The 22,312-nt window shown below is 45.5% G+C and overlaps 1 protein-coding gene across 1 annotated transcript; it reads left to right on the forward strand.

The window, feature by feature from the left end:
- Nucleotides 1-4,764: 4,764 nt before the first annotated feature.
- LOC311312154 (putative G-protein coupled receptor 149) lies at nucleotides 4,765-15,671 on the forward strand (the record flags this gene model as incomplete). Its single annotated transcript, XM_084442025.1, has 5 exons — nucleotides 4,765-5,763; nucleotides 6,235-6,415; nucleotides 6,749-7,263; nucleotides 14,892-15,032; nucleotides 15,171-15,671. The coding sequence occupies exons 1-5, from the start codon at nucleotides 4,774-4,776 to the stop codon at nucleotides 15,669-15,671; spliced, it is 2,328 nt and encodes a 775-aa protein (XP_084298151.1). The 5' UTR covers nucleotides 4,765-4,773.
- Nucleotides 15,672-22,312: the final 6,641 nt, after the last annotated feature.

Consider the following 22,312-nt stretch of genomic DNA (forward strand, 5'->3'; position numbering starts at 1 on the left):
TATCCTACGATCCTACCATATCCTACCATATCCTACTATCCTAACATATCCTACCATATTCTACGATCCTAACATATCCTACCATATCCTACTATCCTAACATATCCTACCATATCCTACTATATCCTACCATATCCTACTATATCCTACCATATCCTACTATATCCTAACATATCCTACTGTACTATATCCGACCATATTCTACTATATCCTACCATATCCTTGATGAAAATGTATTAGAGCTGGCTGCTAGAAAGAACTGTCAATCATTAACATTATCAGCTGGTTCCAATGTGTGTGTGTGTATGACTCCTGTGTGACTGCCCGAGGGTCCCTGGAGACGGAGGTTAGAACAGGGGGAGTGATGAATGCTACCCAAGGGGGGTCCAAGCATAGGGAAAGGTCCCCACCATATAGCTGTATATGTCCCTAGGGTAAGGGTGACAGTCTCTCATGTGGTGTACAAACACCGACTCTTTAGATACGAGGGCGTCAGGTGCCTTATCCTATCTTAGTTGCAAGGCCGCATGATTGAGAAGAGAGACAGCTTTGTCTAGAAGGACATAGGGGGGGGGGGGGGGGGACACCCACCCCTCCCTCTCGTCAGGAGGTTAAAACCAGTGTTCTGCTGTATGTTATTTGATTTGGGTTCAGCCAGCATCCAGACAGGTCATCTGTGCATTAAACATTGCCATGTTCTTTTGTTTGTTATACCTTCTGGAATAAACCGCTTTTGCTCAGACTCAAATCCCGTGTTGGAGAGATTCATTTGGAACACCTGAGAAAGGAGACACTGGACTGTGTGGTATATTTGGAGATTGGGGGTCTGTCTTTTATTGGAAACAGAAAACACAACGCAGAGCTAATCAAGGACAATAATAAAAGACAACGAGATTCAACATCCTACTATATCCTACCATGTCCTGCCTGGTTTCCTATCTGCTGCTGTCTCTGAATTCTGAGTCCCCCTACACCCCCCCTCCTAGTCTCACCACCTCTGACAGCTTGCACTCCTCCCCGCCTCCCCCTGCCTCACCCCCCTCCCGGCCTCCCCTGACCCCACCCCCACCCTGTGCCTCCCCTCCCATCTCCCTGACAACCCTATGCTTACCCCTGCCTCTCATTGAGCCCCCCCCCCTCACTCCCTGTCCTTCACACCTTCAGAACGCCGCTACAGGGAGGTTCATATTCTATGGGAGCGATGAGAATGAAGCAAGAAAAATATGGTTACAGTGTAGGGGCGTGTGTGTGCATGTGTGTGTGTGTGTGTGTGTGTGTGTGTTGTGTGTGTGTGCGTGTGTGTGTGTGTGACATGGAGGGTAAAAATCTCCAGTCTACACTGCCATTTAGAATTACAGATTGATATGCATTTGGAACACATCACAAGGGGCCAGCAGTCAGAACAGCTTTCCTGTGCAGATGTGTGTGTGTGTGTGTGTGTGTGTGTGTGTGTGTGTGTGTGTGTGTGTGTGTGTGTGTGTGTGTGTGTGTGTGTGTGTGTGTGTTGTACTGTATGCACAGTATCCATGGATACATATTTGCTATGCATTGCAGTCATCTTTCTGAATCTTCCATTTCATGGTTCAAATGACATTTGATTCAACACAATGATGTTTTGCTTCATAAGCATCCTCATTAAAATCACTTCCAATCTGATTGCAGGGAAACATTAGTATGGATGAATGCACAGTGAGGAATATGTGAGGTGATGTGTCATTTTCTGATCAATCTCAAGATTTTAAAATTATGCTGCATCAGTCTCACAGTAATTAACTGATGGTTGGCTGCATCCTGTGTATCAAATTATAGGGTATTCAGCTTGAATATTGAATGAGAGTGAGTGTGTGTGTGTGTGTGTGTGTGTGTGTGTGTGTCTGTGTGTGTGTGTGTGTGTGTGTGTGTGTGTGTGTGTGTGTGTGTGTGTGTGTGTGTGTGTGTGTGTGTGTGAAAATTAGGCTTCCCATTAGGTCCATGATCACTTGAGCTGACACATTAAAAAAGTCCTTCAATTTTAAATCAAATATTTCGCTTTAAAGAGAGGGGAAGATGTGGGAGAGTCTAGTAGTAAATTATTTCTCTCTATCTCTCTCTCTTTCTCTATCTCTCTCTATCTATCTATCTCTCTGTCTCTCTCTATCTATAAGCGCATTGTGTTGCCTCTGGGTATGAAATGTGCTATACAAATAAAGCTTTGATTGATTGATTGATATATATCTCTCTCTCTCTCTCTCATATGCAGCTTCCCAACCCTCTCTCCTCTTCTTCTCCCTATCACCACATATTCTCTCTCTTTCTCCCTCTCCTCTATTGTTCTCCTCCTCTCTTTCTCTCTCTCTCCTCAGCTGTCACCACAGTGCTGAAAGGATGTCTGATGCACTTAAGGGTCGTATCTCTTCGTCTCATCTCTCCTTCTAATCCTTCCCTTCCTTTCACCCTGTCATTCATGGCTCTTTCATCTCGTCCTCATTTCTTATTTCCTACAGTATGTCTCTGTCTGTCTGTCTGTCTGTCTGTCTGTCTGTCTGTCTGTCTGTCTGTCTGTCTATCTAAATATCTATCTGATGATGATCTCTCTTCACGCCCACCTCACTTCTTGCTCTCTCACAGGCTTGGAGACACACACACACACACACACACACACAACACAAACAATCTTACACACACTCATAACATGCAAACTCACATGCCCAAAAGGTGACCTTTGTGTAATCTGTATGCTGTGGTCAGCTGGTGCGCGTGTGTCCTGATGACCTCACGTCCCAGATATTTCCAGGGATCCAGGGACGTTCCCGTCATTAGGCCAGTCCTAAGTCAGTTATCTCAACTCCTAATCAAATTGCATGACAAGAGACCAGTGCACTCAAAAGTCCCCATTAGGCCCCGGTTGAGAGAAAAAACAAAACACAGAGAGGATAACTAAGGCTTGTGTTTGTAACATGGAAAACAACAAGACTTCAGGGAGAGACAAAGAGAGAGAAGTTGTCTCTCATTTCCCCCCCCTCTCTCCCCCCCTTTCTCTGGTATGGACACAGATAAGACTATCAAAAACTGAGAGATGGACAGTGTGGGTGTGTGTGGGGGGGGGGGGGGGGGGAGAGAGAGAGATATATTAGAGATACAGCATCATCCTTGCGTATATCAACGTTGGATCTCTAAAAATACATTCCAAAATAAAGTAAGGCCTAATTAAGCATTAAAAATATGGACACTCAACCCCCTCTGAGCAAATACTATCCTTCTTAGTGGAATCATTGGCCTACACAAGGACTGACAAGACAAGGCTACTCTCACACAGTGTTGCAACACACTCACACAAACACACACAGACACACATTTGCCATGTAAACTTGGGTAATATGTTTGTGCCAAAAAGGAGTAACTTTCAAGGTATATTTACTAAAGTGTCATTGGCTCAGCTTTAAAAAATAAAAAATAAAAAAAAGCTTTTTGGACATCCATTTATCCACTTTGTTGGTTTTCTTGTATCCACTAGTCATTCATATTGGTTTCATTTTGAGCCACAAAACTTCACATCACTCAATGTGCAGTCCAACATCATGAGGCTGTTTCCAAATGTTATCAGACTGTGTAGCGTGACGATAAGCAAGGGCACCACATTATTAAGGCTCAATGTAATGGAGTTATAAGTGCACAATCTGAAATTGGCTCTAGCAAAGTGAGCCTGCTTGTCTTGTCTCTGGTTTCTAAATCGAATTATTCCCAGGAAGGGCTAAGCATTTCACACACACACACACACACACACACACACACACACACACTCGTGGATGCTTTGTTTGCATCTTTCATCTCATTGCTTTATGCAAATCCTGATATGAGATGACCAGCACAAATAATCTCCATAGGGACCTGCAGGGTTTCTAGGTGTGTGTGTGTGTGTGTGTGTGTGTGTGTGTGTGTGTGTGTGTGTGTGTGTGTGTGTGTGTGTGTGTGTGTGTGTGTGTGCACGCAGTGTGTGTTTTGTGAACATAGCGAGCTCAGCTCAATAAGGAGGGTTGGGTCACTACTACAGAGTTGGTTTGAGTTCTTTCTACCATGGATGTCACAAACACTAACAAACACACACACACACACGCACACACACACACACACACACACACACTGCCCCACCTAACTCACCCTGCCTGCGATTTCCTGTGCTTCTTGATGAGCACGAGTGTATTGAGTTAAGTTATGCCATATCAATCTGGATTAGAAAGGCGTGGTAGGCGCCTCATGTGCGCACAGAAATTGGCAAACGACGCTCTGCACAAAATGCTGCCTGGAGATGGTAAGTGGCGCGCGTATACACACATACACGCGCGCGCGCGCACACACACACACACACACACACACACACACACACACACACACACACATAAACGCGCGTAGGCCCACCCCCTCTCAGCCATTGAGAGAAAAGGTGGTGTGGTGTGTAAACCGGCAGCTGGAGACGAAGCACGCGCTGCTCGGTATTTGGGCTTTAACCCAGGACCAGCCTTGATCCTCCCGAGCCTCTCCACTGTTATCCACAGCGCACGGCACATCGTCCAGGGCAGTCAAGGAAGACAGTGCTCCATTTGATACTTTTCGTTGGACAAGATAGAGGAACTAGTCCTATGCTATGCGGTTCTCACCCCTGCAGGTTTACGATGATGGATGCTGCAGGGATATGTATATGTGATTAAGTAACGGCTTGGCGCTGGATTTAATTTAAGCGGGTTTAGTGACTGGTTGGCCAATCTACATCACATCTATTTGAGTGCTAAGTTACTTATGAAAATGTCCTCGACGCACCTCAGTTCCCCTCCGCCGAACAAGAGCAACCTTTTCACCGGGAGCGACGAGAGGACAGACCCATTGGAAGCGGAGAGAAAGATAAGTCTCGTTCTTTTCGGCGTATGTTTTTCCATCGCTACTGCTACCTTCTTTGGAGGGGTTTATTCGCTTATATCTCTCCTCCTGATGAGAAGGAAAACCGCTCTGAGCCTAATAGTCGCTTCGATGTCCGTGGACGACCTGCTTAGTGTGGTACCCCTTTCCCTCTTCATGCTCCTTCAATGGGAGAGAGATGGAGAGCGATTCACGGGGACTCTATGCACTCTATCTGGACTCCTCTATGTGTTCCAGGGGGTCTCCAGCAATATGAAGTCTTGTCTCATCGGAGCCTACACCTTCTATGTTACAAAGAGGTGTGGGGTGCTTCAGTCTGTCCGACGGTCGTTGAGAGTCATGTGGGCGATCGCCGGGGTGTGGATAGTCAGCCTGACCGTCAGTATGTTACCTTTATGCGGCTGGGGAAGTTTTACGCCGTCCTCTCTCGGTTGCTTCCCAGAGAGCGACGGGTTCGTTCTTCTCCTGTTCTCCCTGTACTCGCTCTGTTTTTGCGGGATGCTGTTTTTCTTCGTTCCCCTCACCTACCAGCTACTGTGTTCCCGGGAGCCCCACAGGACCTTCTATCCGAACTATTTCGAAATAGCGAAAGGACCAAGCGGGGACGGATCTGACCCTCTCTGCGACATCCCCTCTTTCTCCCAGGATAGCTTAAACAAAAGTTTCGGTGCCTATAATGAACTGAGTCCAGGCTCTCTGGGAATGGGTCTGAGACCGAAGGGAAAAGTGGACACATACACCTGCACGACACCCGCCTCTGACGGCGCACCGAGGGACGACTCTATCGGCGAGGATTCCCCGGTGGTTTTCGCACAAAAGCGTTTTTCCATGATTCTGGCGGTGGTTCGAGTTACTCTATGGATGCCAATGATGGTGAGTTATTTGTAGCTGGGCTAGTCTATATCTTTTAGGCTATATCTTTTTTCGCAACAGAAAAAGTTAAGATTGACTGTCTAGTGGCACAAGAAGATAGTATGAAATATAGACAGGACACAACTCCCTGTAAATGTTAGGCCTACTTCCAAACCAGCATCAGTAGCCTAACCGTGCTTCTGTAATGGCGTATGCTAAATGACTAAGTGGCGCATAGTGCCAGGAAAACTGTGTTGCTGCCTTTCTTGGACAGGATTCTCTTGTAAAAGAGATTTTAATCTCAATGAGTATTTAACCTGGTTAAATACAAGTATAATAAATAGTGGAAAGAAGAAAACGTAACAGCACACAACAGGCTGGACTCATTGCAATAGGTCTTATAACCTACAGTTTGTTGTAGGCTATGAACCTCCATAGCCTGAATAAAGAAAGTGAAGCTAAACAAGACAAGTATTTTTGCTTCTTTCACAGACCGTGCTGGTCGTGCGCCACGCCGTGAACGCCCGCAGCTCGTGGCTGGAGACCTTGAGTTTTTTCCTGACCTTGCTCGCCCCCGCTGTCACGCCGGTGTTCGTCCTCTCCAAGCGCTGGGTTCACATGCCCTGCGGCTGCTTCATCAACTGCCGGCGCGATGCTGACCATGAGCCTTCAGGTGGGTGAAATGCCCACCAATAGCCTACACTTGTTGTGACACTTTCCAGTTTTTTGATCCAGTTTTTAAAAACTGCGGAACGTGACAAAAGCAGTTTATGTCCAAAACAAAAGCGCTACAACGGGACCAAAATACACCTCCAAAGACAGGCTTTATTGGCCTACGGTTATACAAATCAATTAGGCCTAAATTTTTATAGAGTAATTAAAATAGCTGAAATCAATCCCTTTATTATTTACAGTAGGCCTAAATGTAGGAGATTGGTTAGCCTATAGGACGTCCCAGTGAGGCCTTTACATGTATCTTTATTCATAACCATCACTGTTTCCACAGAAATTAAAAGGAGGTTCGAGTTTAACCTCTCCTTCCAACACGGCTACGAGATTTACAAGATATCACGTGCCACTAAATCTCACAGCCCGTCTATTGAGAAACCCTCCAACCACACCCTACTCAACTGTGACTTGACCGAGAACCGTCTTCACGAGCTGGACGGCGCCGGGGTCTCGGGACTGCAGGCCGAGCTCGATTTCAGGACCCCGCACGCAGTGGACAGCTCCTCACTCAACGCAGACCTGCTCCTCGAGCCTGTGGCTGGAGGCGGGGAGGTGCCCGGCGATTGTCTCCCGTTCCTTCGTGGAAACCGAGGAGATGACGACGGCTTCTCCTGCGTCCCTTCGCCTCCTTCCCTCTCAAGCCACCTTCAGGATTGCGAGGACCACAACCTCGCTGACAGCTCGTCGGTATTCGAGGGACCGGAGCGGAGGCTGTCACACGAGGAGTGCAGCAAAATCGAACTGACCGACTGGGAGTGGTACAGGAGTAAATCGGAGCGGACGCCAAGACAGGTAGGCGTGGCCTGTCTGCAGGTAGACTGATGGACCATCCAAAGAAGCCATAGTTTCCTGGTTTCTAGTGGGTGGTAGGCAGGCGGGCAGCAGGTCTAACCATAAGGGCGGGCCTGTTGTCGCTGCTAAGCTTAGACACTCATTGTGGTTGTAAAAAGCAAACATGCAGCAAGGACAGTTTTAGCACTAATGTGGTGTGACAACCACTGCCAACTGTTTCTGTGTGATAAAGAATAGAGATTAAGCCATGCCTTGCCTACTATACAGTTACAGGGTCTGGAGGCAAGGGCGTATGGAAGAGAGAGACAAAGAGAGAGAGAGAGAGAGAGAGAGAGAGAGAGAGAGGAAAAGAGAGTGAGAGAAGGATAGAGTGTGCATGTGTGTGAGAGAGCGCAGTGAGAAAGAGAGGGTGTGAGAGAGAGTCAGTGTATTCTCGAGTGGGGAGGGCGTCATGGGACGATCACATCCGTGGCACATTTCAGGGTTGAGCAAGATGAAGGTAGCCTGGTAAACGAGACTAATCAATAATCTTCATTCATAGAGGATACATGGATATGACTCACTGTCTCTGACGCTGCTTGACCAGTCTGTCTATTCGGCCGATCCAGTGATTCTGGTTCCAGATCATGTTTTCTACTGAATAGTTGTTATGAACCAGGCCAGGTCCAGCCTGGCTTATGTGCATGGCTGGCTTGTTTCTGTTCAGGACTGGTAGGATGGAAGCTAGTCATGCCTCTGAAATAACTGTGAATTGAAATGACATGAAATGATGTCTGATAAATTTAGATAGGTCTTGTTGCCTGGACACATCAGTTCCAATGCTTCCAATGCTAATCCTGCACAATAAGAGTGAGATAGCCAGTTAGCTCATGAGCTCACAACAACTAGCAGCAGCTTCCATAACATTAATGGTAGCGGTCAGTGGCTAAAGCAGTTACACTGATGATTACTGTAACGTTAGCTATTTTGCTGCAATTGGTTCAACTTCTGTTTCTGGACAAAGGTAAGGGATAAACCCAGATAACACAAGGCTAGCGGACCTACAGTGGGTCCCCGATGGATGCTCCACCACCATTCCACCAGTAATTAATTGTCTGTATCCTAGGCCCATTGGCCGTGGGGTCTGTGGCGTGCTGGCGAGACTCCGCCCCCTCGCATCAGAGCGGTTCGGGTGTAGTGCAGTTACTTCCGGGCAATCTCCATACACCCACTGGTGAAAACCGTGTGTCTCTAGCCCGCTCAGAGGCTGAGTTGTGGAGTTCATGGCATTGATAGTGGCATGGTGGCGAGACTTCGCCCGCTTGGGTCAGAGCTGATTGAGCGCAGTACAGTGACCTCTGGGCAATCTCCTTGCACCCACTGGTGAAGACTGTGGGTCTCTAGCCCACTCAGGGTCTGAGTTGTGGGATCCATGGCGTTCTCTTGTAAAAGAGATTGTAATCTCAATGAGTATTTAACCTGGTTAAATACAAGTATAATAAATAGTGGAAAGAAGAAAAGGTATAAACAGCACACAACAGGCTGGACTCATTGATATAGGTCTTATAGCCTACAGTTTGCTGTAGGCAATGAACCTCCATGCGTAGCCTGAATAAAGAAAGTGAAGCTAAACAAGACAAGTATTTTTGCTTCTTTCACAGACCGTGCTGGTCGTGCGCCACGCCGTGAACGCCCGCAGCTCGTGGCTGGAGACCTTGAGTTTTTTCCTGACCTTGCTCGCCCCCGCTGTCACGCCGGTGTTCGTCCTCTCTAAGCGCTGGGTTCACATGCCCTGCGGGCAGTCCACTGGTGAAGACTGTGGGTCTCTAGCCCACTCAGGGTCTGAGTTGTGGGATCCATGGCGTGGATAGTGGCGTGATGGTGAGACTCCGCCCCCTCGGTTCAGAGCTGGTCGTGGACAGTGTACCTCTCTCCGGGCCACCCGCCTGCCCCCACCAGTGAAGACCCTGTGTCTCTAGCCCACTCGAGGGCTGAGTTGTGGGGTCCGTGGTGTGGTGGCGAGACTCTGCCCCCTCGCGTCATATTGGGTCGGGGGCTGTGGACCTCTCTCCGGGCTACCCACCTGCCCCCACCGGTGAAGACCGTGTTTCTCTAGCCCTCTCAGGGGCTGATTTGTTGGGTCCGTGGCATGGACAGTGGCGTGTTGGCAAGACTCCGCCCCCTCACGTCATATTGGGTCGGGGGCTGTGGACCCCTCTATAAACCCTTTATACACATTATTTGACCTTTCAATTCTCTTCACTTCCATAAACAGACAGTGAGTGTGTGGTCTCTGAAATAATAAAGAAATATAATGTATAACTAACAGAAATACTTACACAAATAAACTAAATAGCCTAACTCAAATACTCATTGAATTGCTTAAATTGAACCAGGAACAGTCTATCTAAGCCTGGTGCTGCCCTCCTGTGGCCGAAAACAGTAAATGCTCTTGTGGTAACAACATAGAACTGCAGGTTCTGGGACCACTGCCTCTTGTGGTAGCAACATAGAACTGCAGGTCAACAACGGGACAAAGGGAAAAAGGGAGTGACGACTACTGGACATTTGCTATTCTAGCTGCGTGGCTGGCCAGCCACGCACAAGAATGTTGGTGTGTGTGTGTGTGTGTGTGTGTGTGTATGTGTGTGTGTGTGTGTGTGTGTGTGTGTGTGTGTGTGTCTGAGCACAGCGGTTAGTGGCTACAATATGATGCATCAGGCAATTGGAAAAAACAACAACAACAAAGAGCAATAGATGAAAAGAGAAGGTGCCGCTTTCCAGTCTTGTTTCAGACCACCCACTCAGGTGAGACTGTTGTCCTGCAAGCATAGTTTCATTCATGCGTGGCTGACAGGGGCTGATAACAGCTTTAATTATTTAGGGATCTGTTTGGGGAAATCAGAAATTCTATGAATGCAGATCCAGAGATGAACAAAGCGTCTGGATGTTAAAGGTCACCAACTACACGCTTTTTACCCTGTAGCAGCATGGCCTAAATGTTGGCTTGGCTGTGACACAGTACAGCAAATACCGAAAAAGCCATGGCTTTTCTATGAGTGCAGACTGGCTAAAAAGAAAACAATAATATTTTAGAGATGTTAAAAAAACTACAAGAACTGCCCTTCAGCAGTGTGTACAGCTGACACTTCCCCTTTGTTAGAAAATATTTCTTTTTTTCTTCTTTTTTCTCCTGTTTTCCTGCCGAGATCTCCTGTTTTCCTCTGTAGGTTCCCAAAGGGACGGATACAAAGATTAATTAATAATGTCTCCGTTTTGTTTTTAAGAGCTGGGAGGAGTTGGAGAGAGCAGTTAGAGGAAGAAGTCTCATTCTGCTCCGGAGTGGAGTGAGTCCCCGGCCCCCAGTGCTAGGCTATTTTGAAAGTGATAGTAACAGCAAGTTCAGGAGGGCCTGTTATGAACTCTCCACATAACGGGTTGAAGAGAGAGGGAGATACGCAAGACACACACACACACACACACACACACACACACACACACGCTCATCTAAAATGTTGTGGTTTGGAAAGCACCTGAGGTTGCAGCGCTTTTGGCCTGTTCACATTTGGTATACTGAGGCCTTTGTTTATTTGTTCTTTGGGGTGGACAGCCTGTACTACTTATGAGTCAATGCCTGAGGGTGAAGAGGGGGCTGTGCTGGGCTGGAGAGCTTGTCATTACCGTGTGTGTGTGTGTGTGTGTGTGTGTGTGCCCTCTGGCCTCCTCTGAGTGGAATTAGACTGGCAGACATCTCTGCCCTCTCTCTGACTTCACACTCGGGCCTAACAAGCTCCAAACAGACGTTAACAAGCACAGGACAGGGATGAATTTACAATCCCTCAATCTCCATCGGAGAAAATGTTCCACATCGAGAAAGCCTTTCTTTCTTTCTTTCTTTCTTTCTTTCTTTCTTTCTTTCTTTCTTTCTTTCTTTCTTTCTTTCTTTCTTTCTTTCTTTCTTTCTTTCTTTCTTTCAGACCAAAATGAGCAATGCACCAACTTTATGTATACTGCATTGATGAGTAGGAAATCAATATGAGAATGAAAAATTGCATAATATTAATGAATATTATGAATGTATATTTTTGATCGAAAACCTGCACTACGTTTTATTTACCGATGGTAATGTTGTGTAAGTAGTGATGGACTATACTTCTTTCTGTTTAATTTTTTACAAAAAAATATTTAAAATATTTCACAATCAGTTTGATTGCATTCTTAACAAATACTTTTTATTGACAATTATTTTTCTTTGGAAGTCTCCTTCTCCAATGAATCCGATGGGGTGACCTGCCTCAGCTTTCACCAAGACCAACACACAGAACAATACCATGCAATAAGGAAAGGATCTATAAGACAGTTCCCATTATCTTTCCTTAAAGATGGCTGTTCCGCAGCCCTCTCAGATGGTGTGTCTGGGAGGGCCAATGCAACAAGCAGCGTCTGCATGCAAGCTAAAAAGAGCTGGTGCGGAGGTACAGTAGTGCAAACAGCACAATCCAGAGAAGACGGACAACTGGATCAAAAGCAAACCTCAGGGGGGTCACCCCGGTAGCTCACTGGGTAAGGCGCGCCCCATATGAAGGCTAGTCCTTTGTGCGGCGGACCAGGGTTCGATTCCCGGCTCGGGTCCTGTGCCGCATGTCCTCCCCTCTCTCTCTCCCACATTTCCTGTCTCTCTCAAACTGTCCTGTCCCATTAAAGCTGAAAAATCCTGAAAAAATATCTTAAAAAGAAAACCTCAGGTAGGGTTCATTGCACAATGGTGAAAATAGTGACAAAAACCAATTCGAGGCAAGCTTCAGGAAAAGGTCAGGGGAAGAAGCCAAAACCAACTGGGACCAAAGGAACACAAGAAATATAACTTCGGCCCGAGATCTAATTAGGGGCTGGGCTGCCTCAGACGCCGGTCCCTCGTGTATTTCCCAATATTCATCTTCTACTTCTTCTTCCTAGGAAGTCTGACTTCCCATGCATGAAAACTCACCAAACTTTGCACATACTGTAGGTCCAATCCTGTGCCAAAAGTCATCAACTGGCATTGTGGGCCAATAGTCCTGATGGTGGGGCAAGAGCAACACTTTTTTTAAACGTTAAAAAAATTCGTAACAAATCAGCCGTACGTGCTATCACACTGCAAAGATTTGCTCGATAAATTTCCAATGTTCATGAAAAAAAATAAAATGTTAAATTTCTCATGACATGGTAGAGGTAGTGTGAAAATGTTCAGAATTTTAACTCAAAAACAGAATTTTTGACAGTACTCATTGTGTCCCCTCAAACTACAGTTGTTCCCACAATCCTATAGTGCAACAGCAACGTCTCCACAAATCAGAGACGTTGTTGGAAACCCCGCCCCAATAGCGGACCCTTTGACAACTGGCTAAATTGACTGATTTGAGAGGAGACCTGTGCCACTGATTGTTTGATTGGTTTCTACCTGTCTTGTTAGTCTGTGTATACAGTATATAGCCTACATGCAGCTCCCATTTTGTTCTTTGTTCATTATTTGCTGTAGCTTTGAGTTGTCCCTGGTGTTTCATGTACCATCGTGTAAGTTTGTAAACTTCAGCTTTGTCTTTTGTTCTCCACTTGAATTGAATTGAATTGAATTGAAACCTTTATTGCCCCAGAGAGGAATTTGTTTAGCACACAACACTCACTTGTTGAGTGTATAGTTTTATTGTTTAGTCTTTGGTTTTGTTTTTTGCCCCTTGTGCTGCCTTTCACAAACATTTTGTGGAAACTGCTGAAACCTCCATGTTACATGCACCTGTTACATTTACATGCAGCCCTTGTGATTGTGATGCTTACGTCATAGTGTGAAACCATCTATGGCTTCTCACATGGCAAGTGCTCAACAAGGGTTCAAGCCCAGGGGGATGCAATGCTAATGCATACTCATGCATTGTGCTGTGTGACATGATTTTTAATTCGTAGCTGTTACTGTTTCTTCATCTTGTTTGCATCTCTTCATCTGACCAGTCTTTTGTCTGCTTATATCTCAATCAGACCCACCTGTGTTCAATCCAATCAATTCAGTCAAAGTCGGTCAAATTACTTCTCACTTGGCTCAACAGGAACATGACCTTCCCTTGGTATGGTTGTGAGTTCAAGCCCTGGATGATGCAGAATAAACATGTTAATGTCTACTCAGGCCTTGTACTGTTTGGATTTCAGACACATTATTTTTTTAAGATATTTTTTTATTTATTAAGAAGTTTAAAATAATTAGGGTTCGGGTGGGCAGAGACCCTCATGTATTTGTCATTGGTGTCCTCCTTCCTCTTCCTCCTCAAAACGCCCGTCGCTGATCCAGTGCTGCGCAGGAGCTGTAATTCCCTGTCACTTCCCTATCACTACCTTACTGCAATAAAGATCAAGTCATCTTCTTCACTAACTAACTAGCTGTCCCGCCAAGTCGAATCCCCAAAATACCAGACGTGGAACCACCTGGGGAAACTAACTCATTATTCAGACAAAGACATCACCCGACATGAAACAAAGTCAGCGTGCTCTAACTAACAAAAAATTCACTACTTAACACGAAGAGCGGGAGGTTTTAAAGTGGCAATAATCAATTTCCTACCACTAAATGGACTGCATTTATATAGTGCTTTTCCACCTTAGCGGCACTAGGTATCTTGCTCAAGGACACTTCGACATGTGGACAGTCGGAGCTGGGATTCGAACCGCTGACCCATCGATCATTGAACGACCCACTCTACCAACTGAGCTACAGCCGCCCCACAACACTAGATGGCAGTAAGAGACTAGTTTACAAGCGAAAGGCCTAAAACATTATACGTTTAAAGCACAGGGGTGGAGTTATGAGCCCTACTTTGACAACACAGGCATAAATGCTGGAATAACAAGACGTGGCGACTGGTAAGGTTGAGTAATTGAAGTAGGACGCTATTAGGATGCTATGGCTCAATGAAACAATCTGATTTTAGTTTTGACAAAATGTGTTGGGGGGGGAATCAATTATTGCAGCTTTAAATAAGACGCACACCCATCTGATACAACAGAATGATAGATAGGACGACGCCATTGGTGGATGGGCAGCGCGGGAACAGGTGGAGCAACGATGAATGACGGTTAATGTTGGTTAATAATGGATTGTCCGGATGGAGGGGGGGACTCCGCTAAACATCAATCAATCACAGCACTAAGCAGCTACTGGGTCAGACGTGGACACAGAGGTCAGGCTGATTTACGAAATTGGAGCCAGGAGTGGAACTAATCGGACAGCGCTGAGTGGGCGCACTCCACATATCGCAATATTGCTCAATGCTCGCTGCCCGCGTCTGACTGCACGCCTCCTGGCTGCCAAATGATTCATTCCGTGCAGTGGAGTTCCCGCCCCTCCTCCCTCCCGACGATCCATTCTAGCATCAACCATGACAGGGCAGCAACTGATGATTGACAGGGACAGGGAACCAATCCTGGTAGACAAAAAGAGGGAGAATACAAAACACAGACAACACAACATATGTAAGCCTACAGCAGAACGTGGAACGTAACTGGTGAAATATCTTGTGCAAACCAATACGAACATTGTGCTGTCGTGTGTGAACGTAACCCTGTGTGTTGCGCTAGACTGAGTCTCTAATGCAGCGTGCGGTGTTTCCCATGTCTCCCTATAGAGGTCGACGGGGGGTCTAGCAATCCCCCTGTGTGCCTTCCAGGGCACCGTGTCCCTCCACGCGCCCACGGGGAAGACCCTCTCCCTCTCCACTTACGAGGTCAGCAGTGATGGACTCAAGATCTCGCCCAATGCCAAGAAGGTACAGGCCCTTCCCCAGTCCTTAATCACCTGGTCAACGGCTCTATAGAGGAATGACAGGCCTATTTGAAACCCTTGTGTTTGCTAGCTTCGTTGACTGTATATAGCAAATCCACCCTGTCCTTCTCCTCATGTCTAGGTGGAGGTGTACCGCTCCAAGTCGGTGGGCCACGAGCCCAGCGCGGACGACCCGGCCTCGGGAGCCCCGTCGGGGGGCGGCGTGGTTGGCGGAGGTGTCGGCGTGGGCATGGAGGTGGACATGGGCGACATGGGCGACACCAACGTGAAGATCCACCTGGAGGTGCTGGAGATCTGCGACAACGAGGAGGCCATGGACAGAGTGTCCATCATCTCCAACATCAGCCAGTCGTCCGCCAACGCCCGCTCCCCGTCGCTGCGCTACTCGCGGCGGGAGAACCGCTTCGTGTCGTGCGACTTGGGGGAGACGGCCTCCTACTCGCTGCTCATCCCCAGCGGCGGCAACCCGGAGGCGGACAACATCAACATCAGCATCCCCGACACGGTGGAGGCCCACCGGCAGAACAGCCGCAGGCAGACGCAGGACATCTCTGGGTACAGGGAGGAGATCCAGCTGCTCAACGAGGCCTACAGGAAGCAGGCGGGCGACCAGGAAGACTGACGCACACAGACCTAGGAAGGGGGGAGGGGACTAGGAAGACTGATAGACACACACAGGAAGTAAAAGACAGGGAAGGCTGACACCCATGCGCACACACACACACAAACCTTGCCACCCCAGTTGTCATCTCGGAAGTTTAGATGTGTTTGGGGGAGATAACCTTGCCACCCCAGCTGATAAGCCTTCCCACCCCAGGTAAAACTTGCTGGAACCGCCACTGCTGGGGAGGGTCTAGCTGATCTCTCCTCCGACATGAATCGGCTCTTCCACACTGCTTTTCCAGTGAGTCAGTTGGGGAAGCCTCCAAGTGTATGAGTCATCCAAGTGTGTGTGTGTGTGTGTGTGTGTGTGTGTGTGTGTGTGCGTGCGCACAAATAGTTTTGATACATGTGTCGTCTATGATCATCAACGCAGATGGCTTTCTCAGCGCATTAGCGCATTTGTGCTCCACGCAAAAGTGTATCCTGAAATTTGTGTATGCACTGTATTTGTGAGTGTGTGATTGTGATTTTTTTTTGATAAACATGACTGTATTGTTTTTTTGTTTTTTTTAGATAAGCACAGAAGTGGTATAAAGCCCAGTAGATAAGCACAGAAGTGGTATAAAGCCCAGTAATATTATAAAAGGTTAGCTGGATGATGGCATTAATATATTTTCTGTTTGATTTAATTGTTTGAAGAGGAAGAATGTACAGTCGGCTTGTGGGTGTGTCTGCGATGAATGTTTAGAGTATGTTAGAGTAGGCCTATGTTGGACTAGACTGTTGGACTGGAGTATACTGTAGAAGTTTCAGCACGGCAGGGACCCTGCACCTTGGGGAACTGGACATAGAGCCTACATACTGGACGAGAGAGAGACAGAGGGAAAGGAGTCTGAGTGAGAGAGAGAGAGGAAACAGAGATACTGAGTGAGAGAGAAAGAGAGAAAAGAGAAAGAGAGAGACCGGGTATGGAGAACTGTTTTCTTCCTCACTCCACAAATGCAATGTAAATTAGTGTCAGTGTGCGTAGTATTATTGTACCACCAATGGAGGCACCAGATGAATGTGTGTTTTAGAGCCACCTAGGGATGTCAGGTCACTGCCTCCTCAATCTGGCAAGACTGACCTGAGCTGCTTTGTTACTGTAATAGACTGACCTGAGCTGCTTTGTTACTGTAATAGACTGACCTGAGCTGCTTTGTTACTGTAATAGACTGACCTGAGCTGCTTTGTTACTGTAATAGACTGACCTGAGCTGCTTTGTTACTGTAATAGACTGACCTGGGCTGCTTTGTTACTGTAATAGACTGACCTGAGCTGCTGTGTTACTGTAATAGACTGACCTGGGCTGCTTTGTTACTGTAATAGACTGACCTGAGCTGCTTTGTTACTGTAATAGACTGACCTGGGCTGCTTTGTTACTGTAATAGACTGACCTGAGCTGCTTTGTTACTGTAATAGACTGACCTGGGCTGCTTTGTTACTGTAATAGACTGACCTGGGTTGCTTTGTTACTGTAATAGACTGACCTGAGCTGCTTTGTTACTGTACTGTTACTGCAAAGCGGAAGCAGGAGGAGAAAACCCCCATGGGACCTTCAATCTGAGAACAAAAGAATGGTAGTGAACTACATGAGAAAAATAATTATTGATCCCGATTGAATTGTGCCATGACCATCACAAATGATGTTTGCCAATTTAAAACATAAATTTTATTATGTCGGTTAACTCGCTAATATTAGCTAGCTGACACTACACCAAAACCTTGTAAAGCCGATCCCACCAGCCAGCTCTTTCAGAACTGACTAACACTCCTTATGCATTGCTGCAGCTCTCAACATGGCCAGACTTATTATATTAAACTTATTATAAATTATTTGTTTCTCGCTGTCCACTACCAAACATATTTTATAATTTTAATAAATAAGGTCCCATGGAACGGCTCTTCCTACTTCCAATTAGGCACTATGTACTTAGGGCTACATGCAGGAAACTGGATCCAGAATAGAATATTCATAGACAGTTAAGTACGGCTCAGAAGTCACCTGAATAAACATGAGGATGACAAATCTTTATTCTCCGCCTGTGTGAGTGGACACACACATGCACACACACACACGCGCATGCATGCACGCACGCGTAGACTCACACAAACAATATTCAGTAGTCAGTGAACACACACAGTCAGCTTGCTACTTATCTCTTCTTCCAAGCAATGTGTTTTGTAAGTATTTGATTAAGCATTAAGCTAATCTTGTGTGTCTTTGTTGTGAGACGGTTTGGGCTTCTGAACCTGTTCCGGTGCCATCCGCAGGCTTTTCAACATGTCTAAGAACAGAGAAAAGCTTCTATAAATGTAACATTATTTGTGGTCTCTCTTATGAATGTGCTCATTAAATATTTGACTTTAAGAACACAAAATGCATTGCTGTTGTTGCTTTAAGGCACTGGTAGTCAATACATGAAAAGCCCTCTGGGCTAAGAGTCATAATGAACATGGGTTCACTTCTGCCAACTGTGCTGTAATAATGCACTCAGACAGAGTGGGAAGATTATTTCTTATTCATTAACAAGCTTGAGATTCAGTGCTGAGGTTTATCTCATGCACACTAAAAGGGGCCAGTTCTCTGTCTCTACCAGGAAACTGATTGACTATCTCATGATCAATTATAGAAAACAGTTACATTAATAAGTTAAATTAATCTAGATTAATCTGATAACTGACAAGCAGACTAAACAAATATTTGTTAAGCAAAATTGTGTATATAGTATGTAACTCCAGTTTCCCAATATACTGTATCCAATTTAAAAAGATTTAGATCTCCTTTGGGATTTTTGTGAACCCTGTTATGGTTGAATAAACTTGATCTGACTGTCATCCGTACAAGCATTGATGAACCTGGACACTTGCCAACACTACCTACAGTACCAGCCTGGGGTGTAGTGGTGACTAAAGAAGTGGGTATACTAGCAGACATGTTACAGTTTTTACATTAGTGTTGTTTAAAGGAGTGGGTCCATGGATAAAGAAATGAGTATACTCCATATACCACCGTATAACCCCCACTACACCACTGGTACCAGCTAACCAGACAATTCTGTATGCCCCAAGGTTTTCTGTGGCAATCCTCCTCGAATATATCATTGACAGTCCTCCTATCAGAGGCTTTACCTGTCCTTCCTTAATGGGATTTCAGTGCTGGAGCTGATTTTTTTCTTTTTGAAGGTCTGACACTCCGTCTCTTTCTTCCTTTCCCTCCCATCTCTCTCTCCGTCTCTCTCTCTCTCTCTCTCTCTCTCACACACACCTCAATTTATTCTATCTATTTCTCCCACATCCAAATCACAATTCTCACAAATGAGCTGGGAATGTGCTCTTTCAGGCAACGATGAAGATGAGACAGGGATGGAGGAAGAGAAAGAAACAGACACGAAGGATGTACAAAGGCAGGGGACAGAGAGAGAAGGTCGACAGTGTGGAGGGGAGGTGAGTGGCTGACAGATCAGAATCACAGAGCTATAATTATTACCCAATTATGATGAATCTGTATAACCATGAGTTACCTTAGTAAGTGAATACAATGTACATAGTAGCTGCTTTCGAAGTAGTCTTGCCCAACAACACACCGGTACTGCATCCCAACAGCTGCCCTGTCAGCACCAGGTGTGACGTCTTTCATGTGAACTATTGTGAATAATTCAGTTGGTGAGGTGGGGAGAAGGAGGTCAGAGATCATTCATTTGTCATCGTGCATTCTGGGTGAATTCCGAGTGAATTCCGAGACACACTGTTGAAGAAAGACCCTAAAGACTTTAAAACCTTAACATTATAATCTTAAAAACAAACCACAACACCTGCATGCATACACACACGCATACTATACACGCACACACGCACGCACACACACACACACACACACACACACACACACACACACACACACACACACACACACACACACACACACACACACACACAGTAGTATCCGGTACACATCAGCACATGAAGAAGGTCCTGGGCATTCTGTGCAGAGTTTGCATGTTCAACCGCCAGGGTTTCCTCCCAAGAACCCAATACGTAAAACATGCAGAAGGACAGATGGTCTTCAGTCCTGTCCCTGACTTGGACTGAGCACTTGGACTTGGTCCCCAGGTGCCACTGACGAGGCTGCCCACTGCTCCTGGCTCCCCTGGAGGAGGACAGCTTGGATGGGAAAATGCAGAGGATAAATTCCACCGGTGACCAATATATGCATGTATTTGTGTGTGTGTGTGTGTGTGTGTGTGTGTGCGTGCGACTGTGCGTGTGTCGGCTCTCACTAACACGTGTGTTGTGTGTAATTGATGTGTGGCTATTAAAACAACCTATCGAGGTCCAGTAATTACAAATAAACAGTTCGACCGTCCGGCCCAACATTACAGATCACCCCTCCCAGACACCACACCCTTTCAATTCATCCACATTGCATATCAGCAAAAATATGCATCCTCCACCCTAAGGTGCGCAGAGACCATAACTCCCACCAGGTTCCTGTGGTAGCCAAATAGCCAACTTAGCTTGCCCAAACAGATATTTCAGCAACACACATTCAGCCCCTCCCTCTTTTTTTGAGAATTTGGGACGCAAGATAAACAAATCTAATAAGAAGTTAATGAGAGAGAGAGAGAGAGAGAGAGAGAGAGAGAGAGAGAGAGAGAGAATGGGGTAAGGGGGGCAGGGCTCACTATATCTCTCTTGCCTTCCCTTTCTCAAACCATCGATAGATAGATAGATAGATAGATAGATAGATAGATAGATAGATAGATAGATAGATAGATAGATAGATAGATAGATAGATAGATAGATAGATAGATAGATAGATAGATAGATAGAAATACAAATCAATTAGAAGACGACAAGTATAAATTATCCATTGTGAGAATGATACAGGCAAAGGGAGCATACTGATTCATATTTCATGACATGGAATGTGGGCATACAGTAGGCAGAATTCACCCTGACATCTCTCAAGGGCATCTCACTCACAAACTATCATACAGTCACTGCCTTTCACTTCCCTATTAAAATCTAACACATTTTAGGAGGTTACGGCCACACAGTTCAATTAAAAACGAGTGGGGGTACCAGTCTCCAGGCATGAACATGAATCCCCAGTAACAGCAAATTGCTCCAAAATCAATCCTTTTATATGAGCCAACAGCAGCTAATTAATGTTCTTCTGAAAAGCATGTCATGCCGTTCTACACCCTGCTGATCACAACAGTCTTTAAAGAATGACAGAAACAGAAGCATGTTTTACCTATTTGCATATATTTTTAGGGAATAGAAACAAATTCAAATTATAGGGGATATGCATTTACTTAACTGGATTTGCTAATTAAGTATCTAAATATTAAAGACTGTGGTTAAGATCAAATTGATTCGGTCAATACTGGCTTCTGGACACCTGGATACTAAGGGAGATTCTAGTGTCAGTAAATAAAATACATGCACATTATAATTTGTAGGCTCTCAAGTCATATATCTTGGCTAAATGTAGATTGATGTGTTCAATGATTATTTGACAAATCGAATAAATACATCAACTAATGGAAAATACGTGGAGTACTGGAGATCCATTGTCATCCACTATTACTTATTGTACTTTTTTCTCCATTCCATGTTTTCCTGAATGTGACTACATTGTGAGTTGTCAGAGTGAATCATCCTATTCATGGGTCTCAGAGACCATGGCATGTACTGTGGAATCAGCAGCAGAAGGGCTGACATGGTCCTCAGGTGCCCCTCCTCTCTCAGCCATTTACCCGCCTGAGAGCAGCAGTGGAGCAGAGAGGCCTTTAAATCATCCTCATCGTGTGTGTGTGTGTGTGTGTGTGTGTGTGCGTGCGTGCGAGAGAGAGAGAGAGGCTAAAAATATTGAGTCTTGAGTCTCTAAAGGCAATTACTTGAGCTGATCGACCTACCAACCCTTTAAACCAGAGATTGAGAAATAAACCAGTGCATTTACATGCACTCAATAAACCTTTCTTAAACGGAATATTGACAATATTCCGGTTGCGCGCGGCCATGAAACATCAATAAACCGTTTGAATAAACGGAATATGGGCATATTCCGAATATTAAAAAGCCGAATGAGACCCCTTGTTTATTCATTTTCCAAACCGAATATTGGGTCATGTATACGCTTATCGGTTTATTCCCACCAAAAGGAACATGAATTTGTGCTCTGCGCATGTTTTATTCGCAAGGAATCTTGGTTCTAGATTGCTGAACTAACGTTAGCCATTCTCAAAATGCAATACAACACAAATCTATAGTATATTTCATAGGTACTGTACAGTTTATTTTATTCTGCAAATTCAATTCTGTAATCATGTCAAAACAAACTGACAAATGTAATTTTGCACACGCACACTACACAAATCTATAGTGTATTGTATTATTCCATTTGTTGCTGCTGTTTTGATTGTATCTGCTTGTTATGTGGTATCCTGTTCTGTTATTGTATTTATGTATTTCCCACCAATCCTGGCTGCGAATCTTCATCCAAAGGGCCGGGGGGCTCTGGTGTGAACGAGTGGCATATGAAAGAGAGCCACAGCACCGGCGTTTAACATTTCCTCTCGTTTTTTCCTTTCAGTAAGGAAGTAAATGAGGAGG

The sequence above is a fragment of the Borostomias antarcticus genome (genome assembly GCF_949987555.1).
Source record: "Borostomias antarcticus genome assembly, chromosome: 1".
Classification (NCBI taxonomy): Eukaryota; Metazoa; Chordata; class Actinopteri; order Stomiiformes; family Stomiidae; genus Borostomias; species Borostomias antarcticus.